The sequence below is a fragment of the Schistocerca serialis genome, chromosome 9 (assembly GCF_023864345.2).
Source record: "Schistocerca serialis cubense isolate TAMUIC-IGC-003099 chromosome 9, iqSchSeri2.2, whole genome shotgun sequence".
In the NCBI taxonomy this organism is placed as follows: domain Eukaryota; kingdom Metazoa; phylum Arthropoda; class Insecta; order Orthoptera; family Acrididae; genus Schistocerca; species Schistocerca serialis.
Window position 1 is genome coordinate 123022487 of NC_064646.1, and position 13381 is coordinate 123035867.

The 13381-nt window shown below is 43.1% G+C and overlaps 1 protein-coding gene across 1 annotated transcript in view; it reads right to left on the reverse strand.

Annotated features, from left to right (window-relative positions):
- The window catches only part of LOC126419411 (odorant receptor Or2-like), a 53576-nt gene that overhangs the window by 14779 nt on the left and 25416 nt on the right, over window positions 1–13381 (reverse strand). The window contains exons 3-4 of the mRNA XM_050086599.1: window positions 11106–11207; window positions 60–215 (exon numbers count right to left, since the gene is read on the reverse strand). Of these exons, the coding sequence (XP_049942556.1) occupies window positions 60–215; window positions 11106–11207 (258 nt within the window). The remainder of the gene's footprint in view (window positions 1–59; window positions 216–11105; window positions 11208–13381) is intronic.

A 13381-nucleotide genomic window follows, 5' to 3' on the forward strand; every position in this document is an offset into this window, starting at 1 on the left:
CACTATGTCTAGCAGAGATGGAGCGGGAAGGTCGCCAGCAGAATACTTGGGCTGCTCACCGAGAGGAAGGCAGGCTTGTTGATGGGGTAGAGGTGTCCCGCAGTGAGCACCAGCGGCTTCTCGGCGCGGCACATGAGGATGCGGAGGGCGCGCCTGAAGCGGCTGCTGCCTGCTAGCCACGAGCTGTCGTACGCGGCCGCCGACACCGCCTGGCCCTGCAGCAGAACGCTTCCTGGCTATTCCTGCGTTGTAAAACGACATGTAATCTAAGGTTATGGGATAACGGCATTTCTCTCAAGGAACTCTAGTATCCTTGTCGCGCGTCTCGTGCAGTCTCTTAGTCATTGTCGCCATTCGAAAATATTGCTTAACCTTTTAGCTTAGAGACTTACATGTTTGTAACTTCGCTAAGAAATCATTCATCTTCCCTCTTGTGGACTCCCGAACGTGTTTTGCGCTGTTTGGTGAAAGGGAACTGTATCTACCTTGCATATGATATGATAGTCTTCCAGTAATCCCCGTAAGTGGATTGTGTATGTGGCCGACTGTGCTGGTTTAAGGGCTAGTGAGAGGTTTTAAGAGGCCATCAAAAATTTTTCGTGTGAGGACGTTGCTGCAGCGTATATGCAGCATGGAGCGACTCCCATACTGGTATACGAGTTTTGTCCAGAAAGAAAGTTCCAATCGGTCGCGAAATGGACACCACAGTGAAAACCCGATGAAGCTTTGCACAGATGTGTTGGGTAGTGTCTCTAGTATGACTGTCGATCGCATCAAGCCGCTCTTTTTAGTTGAGAGCGCATTGTGAGGGAGTAAACGTGCGTAGAACAATGATGTCTCCCGCCAAGTAGGAGGGCCCGCTGAGAGGCTTCGCTTTAATGAATGCAGCCCACTTAACACAGCTGCCACGCACTTTCTTCTTCGTGGCAATTCTCAGCTCCACTCCGCAGGGGCAGTGAAGACACTTCTGCAGCCTTTTCGATGGGAAGTGTTCGATCACCCTCAACACAGCCCTAATTGGCTCGCCCTGAGTATTATCTCTGTCCACATGAAACGTTGGATATGAAGACAACACTTGGACGCAGGCTACGCGCTGTAGACCAGCGTAGAGAATTGTCGTAAAGCACAGGCGGCGGCCTTCTATGACGATGGTGTTGAAAATTTGGTATAACAAATGTCTAAGTCGGAGCGGCGACTATGTAGAGAAGTATCTCGAAAGTGTAGCTAACTCTTGCAAATAAAATGATTTTCACTGTGATTTCCGTTTAGCGACCGACCAGAACTTACTTTCTGGACAACTCTCGTATAAGCATCGACGTCTCGACGTGTTGGCAAGAGATTAGTGCGGCATTCATGACTTTCCGACCTCGTGCGGTAAATACGGAAACGTGAAGAGCGGCTAAGCTATTGTCAAATGCGTCTAAATAGGACCAACGTATACTTATTGTTTTCTTGCTCGCTGGTGGAAAAACGCTTGTGGATACCCATCAGAGAATGAAGAATGTGTATGGAGTGACCTGTTTGTCAAAAACCACCGTTGTGGAATGGTGCGCCAAGTTCCACGCTGCTCCATGATAACGCGCTTCCCCAAATCGCAAATATCGCAACATGGAAGTTATGCCGACTCTGGTGGGACACACTCGAGCATCCGCTATTTACTCCTGATGTCTGCCCATGTGATTATCACGCATTCGGCCCTTTAGAAACAGTCCTGAAGCGTCGAAGATTCCTGTCAGAGGAGGATGTACAACGGGCAGTTAAGGACTTCTTCCCCTTGCAGGACACGGTATTTTACAACACGGGTATATTGAAACCGGTGCGTCGGTGGGATGGGTGCCTCAATGCTCGCTGCGATTTTGCTTGCCCTGCACATCAATGCTGGACTGTACGGCTATCGAACGGAAACTTTTTGTCGCCCCTTATATTCTGTCAGTATATGCTATTATAATGGTTCCATTGTTGTGTTATATTTAATGAAAAAACAGTTACCAACTGTTACTTGATGACATCCTTCTTTGACTACTTTGATTCTTTTTATCATTAGCGATTTCGAAAGTTTTATTCATCAGATCGCGGCGTTGTGTCTTTAGGACCAACTGTTATCAAGTAAAATGTTGCCCGTTGTTCTTTTAGTCAGATCAGGCTTACACACTGAAGCTGTTTCATTCTGAACTACAGATAATAGGAGACAAATCTTTCGCTATATCTAATAAATTTATGAAGCTACTGTGCTTGTTATCAAGAGAAGACAGTGTCTCTCTATTGGAAAGTTACGACGAGTGCAATGCAGCCTGAAGTCAGTAAGACAACATAATGAGATTTCTTCCAGTGTTTTGTCTACAACACGCAACAGAATGTGGCTACACGACTTCTACACCACTGATCAGGGAATTAATTTCGTTAATGATTTAAGGGGGGGGGGGGGGCTAGGTCGTCAAACGGGCCGACTTGGAGCAGCAGAGGCACCACAGGACATTTTAATTTCCACTGTCTATACTTTTACAAAAAAAACTTATAAAACTTTAACAGCATGACCAGAAAGGATTCAGGATTCATACTCATAGCAGTGGAACCTCAAAAACGTAACAAAACACATTTTTTTACATGTGAAATTTCACCATTTTTTCGCTTACTACTGGCAGAACCGTGTTAAGCTAGGAGGCCCTACAATAAGGGACGGACACCCACGTCGCCAGCTAACCGCTAGGACCACCCTCCAGCCCATGTTAAAAGCTAGAGCCCTCCAGAAGAACAGTATAGATCTTACGATATCACTAAAAGGGCCACCCCAGCCGCAAGTTTTAGCGTAAGACTTTTTCGCGTCTCTGTTATGTCAGGACCACCACCCAGCCCATGTTAAAGGATAGAGCCCTTCAGAAGAACAGTATAGATCTTACAATAACACTAAAAGGACCACACCAGCTGCAAGTTTTAGCGTGAAACTTTTTCGCGTCTATGTTACGTTCCAAACTTTAAAAACATTGCCCCACCACGAAAAGTATAAGGTTTCTCATTGGATAGACAGAATTTTTGTATGTGGAGCTTAAGGTTAACATTGAGACCCTGATTGGTCAGATAAAAATACATCCAGGTAGTTTTTTTTAAACCAACTTCGGTAAATTGTAGTAAGGAGAAGTTAGGGGAGAGTTGCTTCCGAGATGGCAAGGTGAGCGGAGCTGTGCTGTCCGCCGCCCCCTGACGAACACCGACAAGGTAATGCATGCACGCGATGCCGCATAACAGCGCATAAAGCTTTACTCAAAACTGCAGAAGTCACATCTGTTACACCCCGTTTTTGACGTAATACTAGTGCCGATCGTCAATTAAAAATGTTCAAATGTATGTGAAATCTTATGGGACTTAACTGCTAAGGTCATCAGTCCCTAAGCTTACACACTACTTAAACTAAATTATCCTAATGACGAACACACACACCCATGCCCGAGGGAGAACTCGAACTTCCGCCAGGACCAGCCGCACAGTCCATGACTGCAGCGCCTTAGACCACTCGGCTAATCCCGCACGGCGATCGTCAATTAAAGCTCATGGTGTTCACATTTGCCACTTTAAGTAAAAATCTGAAACGCGATGATTTTTCTGTTATATAGTTATTGAGAAGTCACATCAGCCACTGTAATTTACGACAAGTTAGATAAGTAATTAAAGATATTTGAGAGTCACTGTAGACCTTTTTGATAGTTTGCTCTTTTGTGAAACTTAATTCAAACCTAGATTATAGATGTGATATGGCATAGGCCATCCTTCGATCCATTGTAGAACTTGGAAACCCATTCAGGGAATATTCGTTCACATTTTTGTTGAACGCAGTTGGTTTTTACCATCCTGTATTAAAACATTTCCTTTTATCAACAGTGCAATTTATAAACAATGTTTTGTGAGTAGAATAAAATTTCCAATGGTAAACTTAACTGCTTTTACGACGTTATTTTACCACTTAACTAAAAATAGGACAGCCTTGAACCCCTTCCACTAAATTTAGTTAGTATTAAGATTCCTTTACAGGGAGTGCAGTAGAGCTGACGCTGAAATCATTAAGTATTTGGTTATATCATCGCTAGTCTCACTGAACTCCTCTGAACTCTATATGTCATGTGTGGTCTGACGTCTCCTTACCAGCAACAGGTCCCAGGTTCAAACTAGTCAATTCCCTAAAAAACACGCTCAGAGCGTCGTTGCGCGAAAGTTTGTAAAAGTATAGACAGTACAAATTAAAATGTCCTGTGGTGACTCTCCTGCTCTAAGTCGGCCTGTTTGACGTCCTACCCCCCCTTAAAAAGACATTTCGCAAGCAGGACAGATGATCTCGCTAGTCCCAGGATATGGAAAAGAGTTGTGGAATGCAAATAGATGAAAAGACCAGTGAACTACACTCCGTGAAAAAGGACATTTATTCACACGAAGCATTCTCTACTCGAGTATTAGTAATCATTTAACAAATCAAAAATCATTTTAATTTTATTGTTCCTTACGAGGGCTGATTTCTTAACAAACTATCTGGACACAGTTCAGTCAGCAAAGGGTCGCGTCACCGAAGGCTCGGACAAAATTTTTCTTGTGATTGTATTAAAAATCAAACACTCGCTACAGCTGGAAGGGAAGTCACAGCAAGATAAGTTCACTAATAAAAAAAAAAATCCTGATAATTACTACAAATTGCTAGCTGTTACCGCCAGACATGGCTTGTGGCAGTTCACTCTGCCCAAGGAAACCTCTAGAGCACAATGGAGAAATCCCTGCGTGGGTGAATAAAGAAAACATGTCGCCCTTCCAAAAGCTAAGCTGAAAACCTATAAACTTCACGCAAGACAAATTTAGCCACGTAATTCCCTTGATAACTGAATTTAATTGCTTCCTTGATTACCTATATTATAAAACGAAATATGTGATTAGAATCTCAAACAAAATGTTTTACCCCAAGTGCGGTCAGAAGCAGTACATGTTGCTCACCTCACCATCCCACTACAAGTAAGGTATCGTGAAACTTTGCAAAACTTCCGAGACACTGTGGGTTGGTGCGACATCCCTGAGTGGGTGTTGCGGGTAGCCAGTTCTCGCGGAAAATGATCCCATGGTTGCCAAATGCTTCACTGCACTCAGAAGTGTAAAATGTGCCTCGTCACTCCATAGAATTCAGCGCGGCCATCCACAGAACGTTTCCCGACAGCATGTCATCAACTTCGATCCGTGCCAGAAGCTGAAGAGCGAATTCAAAACATTGCTGTAGACCACGAGGTTCGATTTGCCGCACGGCCCGGGTCTTCTATGTATACCAATATAAAATAAACCGCAAAGTTTCCTTACTATTGACCATAGGTGGGCAACTCTCGTGACACTGCATGACTACCACTATCCGAGGCATGTGCTGCATTGTCAGGTACAGAAAGCAACCCTGTCAATAACTTCCAGCGGGATAGGAAGGCTTCCTCTTCCATGTGCCACACCAAACTCACCCGTCTTTTCGAATTTCACAATCGTCGCGTTTAAACCAATTAATGATACTAGAGCTCTCCTCAGACTTTTTAGTCGGCGATACTCTCTCAATGCAGCATTTTAATTGTTACCGTTCACATAAAAAGTTTAACTAACAATGCAAAATCTCCCATCTCGATTGGTATACTGTTCACTGGTGTTACTTTTTGTCAAATGACAGTGTGGTTTTAATACCTTCATATAAACATTGTATAGCGCCACATTTCAACTGGTGGGAAAAATTGGAACTATTTTTCCAGTGTAAATCGGTTCGCCTTCAATGCATATACCAAGTTCCAGTACCAAACGATACCTAACAGCCCACACAGAGCCTCCGTGAATGGCTAAACTTCAATTGTAGCCATCTGGTATATGAATAGCATTTGCTTTGTCTCAACCCTGCACATCGCTAAAGAGTGTAGTGATTGTCGCCACGGCCGCAAGTGGGACTAAGCTCAACGCTACGAAAACTCCAACAGGAGACGGAAGAAATCATTCAGTTAGAGGTTAACGACTTGGCGTCGTCGATAAAATTAAATGCTTAACCCTAGTTATACTGGAAAAAACTTGCCGAGGCAACACCCTAAAACTCCTCTCATTTCGAGAAACCACGGGAAACATCATACCTTGTGACTGGAAGACAATTTGCTATTCTCTTCCCACGAACGACAGATGAACACGTCACTGAGCGTGACATGCGGATGCCTCTGAAGGAACAGGAAACTATCCAAAATAACAGTCGTGACCAATAACGTCTGCCATTACGATTATTTTTAGGTTAATGTTGCCCAACATCGTGATTTCATTTTCTCTTTAGTCAATATTGTAAACAGTGTCAGTTTTTAAGATTATTTACAGGACTGTAATTGGTATAATAGTAGCTATAATTATTATCAGGTTATCTTCAATTCGAAAAGTGGGTGCACTCCGCGACTATCATGTGACTTACAAATTATAGAGTGCAGCAATCAGTCGTCCTTTTTTCAGATTTTATTGCGCAAATCTAGATTTCGGCTAGTAGCTAGCCATTCTCAATGCACTATTTTCTATTCTCAATGCATGTAAGTCCCTGTTGTTCGAGCGTCAGTCACAGTTCTTTGAATACTACAGAATTACTTAGTAAGTACTATAGTAGTACTTAGTTTTAGTTTTAGGCAGTTCACCACCAGCCACAAGCAAGAGGGTTGCCATGCGCCACCGCCTCCGGCAGATATCTATGGTCTGAAGATGATCTTATAATAAGATAGAAATCGGTCACCACATTAAAAAATTTATACGATCAAGACTGCTTCCACTTTATTTATAATAATTATAGATCACTTTTTCCTATAATAAGAACTATGTTCTTTAAAATGCTACCAATAGAAATATCTACACTTACACTCATTACACACTGTATATACCAAGAAAACTGTTCATGGTATCAGACATGTCACTGACACAAGCGAACATATCTGCCAGACGAGAAGAAAGTTTGTGGTTGAACATCCTGTCTACAACGAGGTCATACGAAATGGTGTACAGTTTCTGATAATGCCACGAAACGAAATCGGGTGTTTGTCTTTCATGATATTCACTTAATTGTATTTGGGATAACTAAGGAACATGTATAATTGAATGATCACACAGAGATTTCAGTAACCTGAAATTCTGGTGCCCTAACGAACACTTTCAACTTAGATTTGAAACATGATGTTTATGTCGTTTTCAGTTGCACTGGAAGTCTATTGACAATAGAACTTGCAAAACAATGTACACTAATTTGTGATCTATGGAAAAGATGTTAACAATGGTAATATTAAAGAGCCAAAACAGAGATGTTATGACGACCTGCAATCATGCCAAACGTTTTCAGGTTTTGACATGTGCAAAAGCGCAGTTGTATCACTTGATAATAGCCACACGATCGAAATTGCAATAGTGGGTTGTAAAAATAAATAACTCTACACTCAACGATGACCATGATGTTGTTCACAAAACTTTACGCATCTGAACATCAGCTACGAAAAATTAATCTATACATTTTGGCAACTGCAATATGATACTACATAAATGGAGAAAAAATAAAGAAACCTCGACAAGTATGGACGGTACTCGTGCTCTGGGGTGTTGCACCACAGAAAGACATCATTGGTAAATGAAAAATTCTTTAAATTTTCTCCAGCCATCACAATATCAACTCAAGCCAGAGAGCTACATAGGGAATAAGACTGAAACAGCCAGAGTACCAGTATTCCAAATGATATGGCACATCCCGGAAGCCATTGCTTCACCTCGCACGAGTGAAAAGTCTGAATTAAGAAGTCTTCATTAAATCTCCGACCGAACGCTGACGATTCGCCTTCGTACTCCATGCCTCGCAGAATTGTAACATCTAACTAAATGTAATGCTCCCTCATTACAGCAGAGAGCGCCTATTGGCTTTCACCGCAGTACTGCATGCTTCACGGAACTGTAACACTTAACTCGAAATAATGTAATGGTACTTCATTGCAGCACAGAGCACCAACTAGCCTTCGCCACTGTACTCCATACGTTGCGGAATGGTAACACTTAATTCGGTTAAATCTAGCGCTACTTCCTTAGACCACAGATCGTCAATTGGCCTTCACCACTGTATTCCATGCTTAGCGGAATTATAACACGTAACCCGAACAAATCTAACGCTACTTCACTATGGCACAGAGCACCAATTGGCCTTCATAACTAGTTTCGTGGAACAGTAGCTCTTAACACTGTTTAATGTAACTCTACTTCATTACAGAACAGAGCGCCAACTGGCAATCACCTCTGTACTCCATGCTTCGTGACATTCTAACGTTTAACTCGAAGGAATGTAGCGCTACTTCATTACAGCACAGACAACTAACATGTCTTCGCCACTGTACTCCATGATTCGCAGAACTGTAACACTTTATTCGAAGGAATGTAGCGCTACTTCGTTACAGCACAGACCGCCAACAGGCCTTCTCCACCGTACTCCATGATTCGCAGAATTTTAAAACTGAACTCAAGAAAATATAATGCTACTTCATTACGGCATAGAGGGCCTGCCGACCTTTTCCACTGTACCCCATACTTCGCAGAACTGTAACATTTAACTCAAATAACTATGGCGCTACTTCATTACAGCACAGAACACCAGCTGTGCTTTGCCACTGTATACCATGCTTTGCAGACTCGTAGCTCGTAACTCTAATAAAGTTAATGATATTTCATTGCAGCAGAGAGTGCCAAGTAACCTCACCACCCAACTCCATTTTTCATGGAAGTGTAACATTTAACTCGTATAATACTTCACTGTAGCACAGAGTATCTACTAGCCTTCGCTACCATACTCCACTCTTCAAGGAATTTTAACACTTAACTCGAATACATATAACACTACTTCATTATAGCACAGATTGCCAAATGGCCTTCACTATTTGTGGAACTGTAACATTTAGCTCGTATAAATCTAACGCTACTTCATTACAGGACAGAGTGCCAGCCGGCCTACACCACCATACTCCATCCTTGGGTATCCCGTAGTTGTAAGAGTCTCCACTCCAGTCGCAGCTCTAGACAATATGTGTTCTGCACAAATTTAATTATGTGTATGGATATTTCATCTTTAGGTTTTGAAGAGTGAGTCGGCGGTTATCGGAATACGTATATGACATGAATGGCAATATCTCTTGATTACACTGACGCGAAAAGTTTTAAGTTTTTACACTGTCAAGCGACCGTAGATTGTAGCGTTCACATAAATTTCAACGTGATATCTCTGAGAATGTATGTTTTTAGCATACTGTTGTATGTTAGTGAATTATAGAAAGTGGGAAAATCAGAAGAGAAGTGAACAAAAGTGTCTGAGATGTGATATTACAGTAGAATGTTGAAAATCGTATGGATTGATCAGATAAAGGAACAGGAGGTTCTCCATGGGATCGGTGAAGGAAGAAACATGTGGAAAACACAGCAGAAAAAGAAACAGGTTGATGGGACTTGTCTTAAAGCATCAGGGAATAACCTCAATGGTTCAATAGCTAACTATAGAGGCTAAAAACTATTGTGGAAGACAAATGTTTGAATATATCCAAGAAATAACAGGAAGTAGAGTTGAATTTCTACTCTTAGATGAAGAGGTTAGCGCAGGAGATGAATTTGTGGCACGGTTAGTGAGAAAAAAGTGTTTTAAGAGAGGGATGGTCAGCCTGAGGAACGACAAAGCTGCCCTACATGGGTTTCGCATTTACCGATTGAGATACCAATCCAATGAGAGATAAAGAAACATGTATAACGGAATCATTCTAAGGAGAAACTTATAACGCTTTGTTTTCCTGTTTTTGGATGTGTTTAATATCTATTCTGTTACTGTCCAGTATTCTTAGTTTAAAGACATTACTGAAATCAGTAAACATCACTGCGACGATTTGATATATGTGGTGACCAAAAACAGTCACCGAAAAGTGTTGATAATTAATGGTCTGTGCCCTGTGAGTTCACTTGCCCAGACAGGCCGATCCAGGTCTCATTCTAAAATAAAGAGTGACCATGAAAAAATTATGATACTACTTGACTTCTTTCTGTATAGACCTATTCACGCGTTCTGTTGTCTTAGGAGATTGGTGTTCAGCTTCAGAAATGTCCACAACCATAGCAACTAGGCTCCTTGTACGGGCTGTACCGCAGTGTGCTCCGTTCTAGAGATAACTCTTCAAAAAGACAGTTGTTACAACTGGTAACTGAACTGTCCATGAAACTTGACCGTGCTGACGAATGTAATGTTGCCTACACTGGACGTCAAGAAGCTTTCCATCACCGTTTCCTAAATATCCTACTAGCCCACTGTATTTAAAATTAGGGTTTGCGAATTGTATATAATACTTTATCTCTCTAGCTGCTATGTGGAGGACCCGGGTTCGACGCTTACTGTCAGGGATTTGTCTCTGGTGGGAGGACTGGTATGACGTGTGTCCTTACATTCGTCATGCCAACTGAGGGGCTATTTGAATGAGAAGGAGCGGCATCAAGGCGAAGAAAGCCGTCGAAGTCTGGGAGAGAGGTGTGCTGGCCCCATCCCCTCATATCGCATCGGATGTCGCCCCTGCCAGTGGACGATATGGAGGTCGGTCGGTCCCGACTGGGCACTCAGGGCGAGAACGCGGAAGCTTTTACGTAAGCCAAGTCGTGAGGAAGAGTAGTTTGGGATACTGTTAAGTAGATGTCTCCAGTAAGTCTCGCTTCATGCAATTATGTTCACTTTAGACTACGTGTTTCCGGAAATTGTGTTAAATAACGATTGAAGGATGGTTGGCAGAGTACCCACGTAGTTGAAAAGCAAGGCGCCAGCCGGACGCAGTGTGCACAATTACTGTATGAATCTAAATAAAATTTCACGAAGAATTACAATTACTTTGATACACCAGCAAAGTACAACTTACACAACAAATCTACTTTGTAGCAAAGTATAACGTGCACATTAAGCCTACTTTGTAGCATTGTACATGGTTACGCCCGTAATGAGTCAGAACGCTAACTCTCTCATCTAGTTACACACAGCTTGTACTGACAAACAGAGATGCAAAACTTGAGGTATTCTGTGCCTGTCCTTCTGATCGTAGTTGGCTCACCTGCTCCATAACGTTGTGCGCCGCCCAGCAGTAGAGGAACACCTGCGCTCCCGGTGTTGGCAGGAAGACCGCGCATCTCCAGGCGGCGCTGATGTCCTCGCTCTGTGGCGAAAGACAGAAGCAGGCATCAAATACAGCACTTACACAGCAGCCAGATCTTACGAAAAAGATGTTTTATTCTGTGATGGTATCAAATTGTTAGTAATCGTTAAGGAATGTGTAATATACTGAAACTTGAATACGATAAAGGCTTCATGCAACAAATGTCAAATTACCATGAAATGAAGTAATGCTTGTATATTTAGGGGGAGCGATCAATAAGTAATGCAACACATATATCTTCTGAAAGCGGGTTGGTTCTATTGAATATTCCAATACACTATTTTGGAAACTTGTAGTAAGTTCCTATGCCGCCAAACTGCTGAGATCATCGGTCCCTAGCCGGCCGGAGTGGCCGAGCGGTTCTAGGCGCTACAGTCTGGAACCGCGCGACCGCTACGGTCGCAGGTTCTAATACGGCCTCGGGCATGGATGTGTGTGATGTCCTTAGGTTTGTTCTAAGTTCTAGGGGACTGATGACCTCAGATGTTAAGTCCCATAGTGCTCAGATCCATTTGAACCATTTGATTTTTCATCGGTCACTAGGCTTACACACTACTTAATGTAACTTAAACTAACTTACCGTAAGGAGAATACACACACCCATGCCCGAGGGAGGACTCTAAGCCCTGACGGGGTAAGCCGTGCGAACGGTGGCAAGGCGCCTTTAGACCGTGAGGCTACCCCGCTTGGGCTGATACTCTATATTATTCCCGACTCTTCTGGCTACAAAGCCCAGTATTTGAATATATTTCCTTTCAATACGATGGCCTTACGCCATCTTACTGAGAGGGCCTGTATGTCCACCTGGTACCACTTTGCTTGTTGAGGGTGGACCCAACGTCTTGCAGCATGAATAACCTTTCCATTATCCACGTACTGCTTCCCAGGGAGTGCGTGCTTCATTGGCCAAACGAGTGGAAGTTGGAAGATGCGACATCAGAGCTGTAGGGTGTATGAGCAAGAACCGTCCAACTAAATTTTGTGAGCTCCGCTTGGGACTTTGAGTTGCCATGAAGAAGAAGGAGTTCGTTTGCTTTCTTGTGGCGACTAACGCGCTGAAGCCGTTTCTTCAATTTCCTGAGGATAGCACAATAAACTTCAGAGGTCACCATCGCACCACAAGCGATGACATCACTTCAACCCGTTCAGAGTCCCAGAAGACGGTCGCCATGGCTCAGGGCACCGCTTTGAACTTTTTCTTGAGAGGAGAGGTAGTGTGGCGCCACTCCATGGATTCTCGTTTTGTTTACGGTTAGAAGAAATGAAGCCATGATTCATCGCCTGTGATGGTGTTCGACAAAAAATCTTCACGATCAGTCGCGTAAACCGCAAGCAATTCCGCCGTTGTTCTTCATGGGCTTCTACTAGGCGTCGAGGAACCTCAAGTGCTGGGTGAGTCTGTCAGTACTACCAACAGAGACGTCCAGCTGAGCAGCGAGTTGTTTGATTGTGTTCCGTCTATCAGCTGGAATGAGAGTGTCGCACGTTCCAACAGTGCAGGAGTCATATCTGTGTGCGGCCGGCCGAACACGCGGGAGATGTGACAGGTTTGCGTGACTTTGTTGCGATTACGACAGACGCCCCGCCCAACGACTCACCGCGCTTTTGTTCACTGCCAGGTCTCAGTAGACTTTCTGCAAGCGCCTGTGAACATATGCTGTACCCTTTGTTTCCGTGAAACTCAATGACAGTTCTTTGCTTGGAACAGACCTCTGTTACAGACACCATTTTGAAGGCTACGTACGCCGCCGCCACCTATCGGAACTTCATGAAAGTATAAAGGTTGAAGCGGGAACATTCCATGATGTTCTACAACTACTTGCGAGATTTTTTAACAGAAACTGACCGAAAACAATGTGTTCCAGTGGTTACTGAAGGCCCCTGGTAAAGGACTATAATTTCAGTGTAACTACACAAAGTAGGAAGGAGCACGTCATTTACATTCGTTCCATTATAAATGTAGCGATTAGGGCAGGTAGTGACAAATACGATATTGTTCTAAACCCATTATCCGAAATTACCTTGAGCATTTAATCAGAAATATCTTAGATTTCCTCGTTAGAGGCCCTAACTTTTCGACTCAATATTGGGAATCAGTGATCATAAAAGCATCACTAAATATGGCTCGAAATAGTAGGGTAGCAGAAAATTTCTGATTAGCATATGGTATAAGA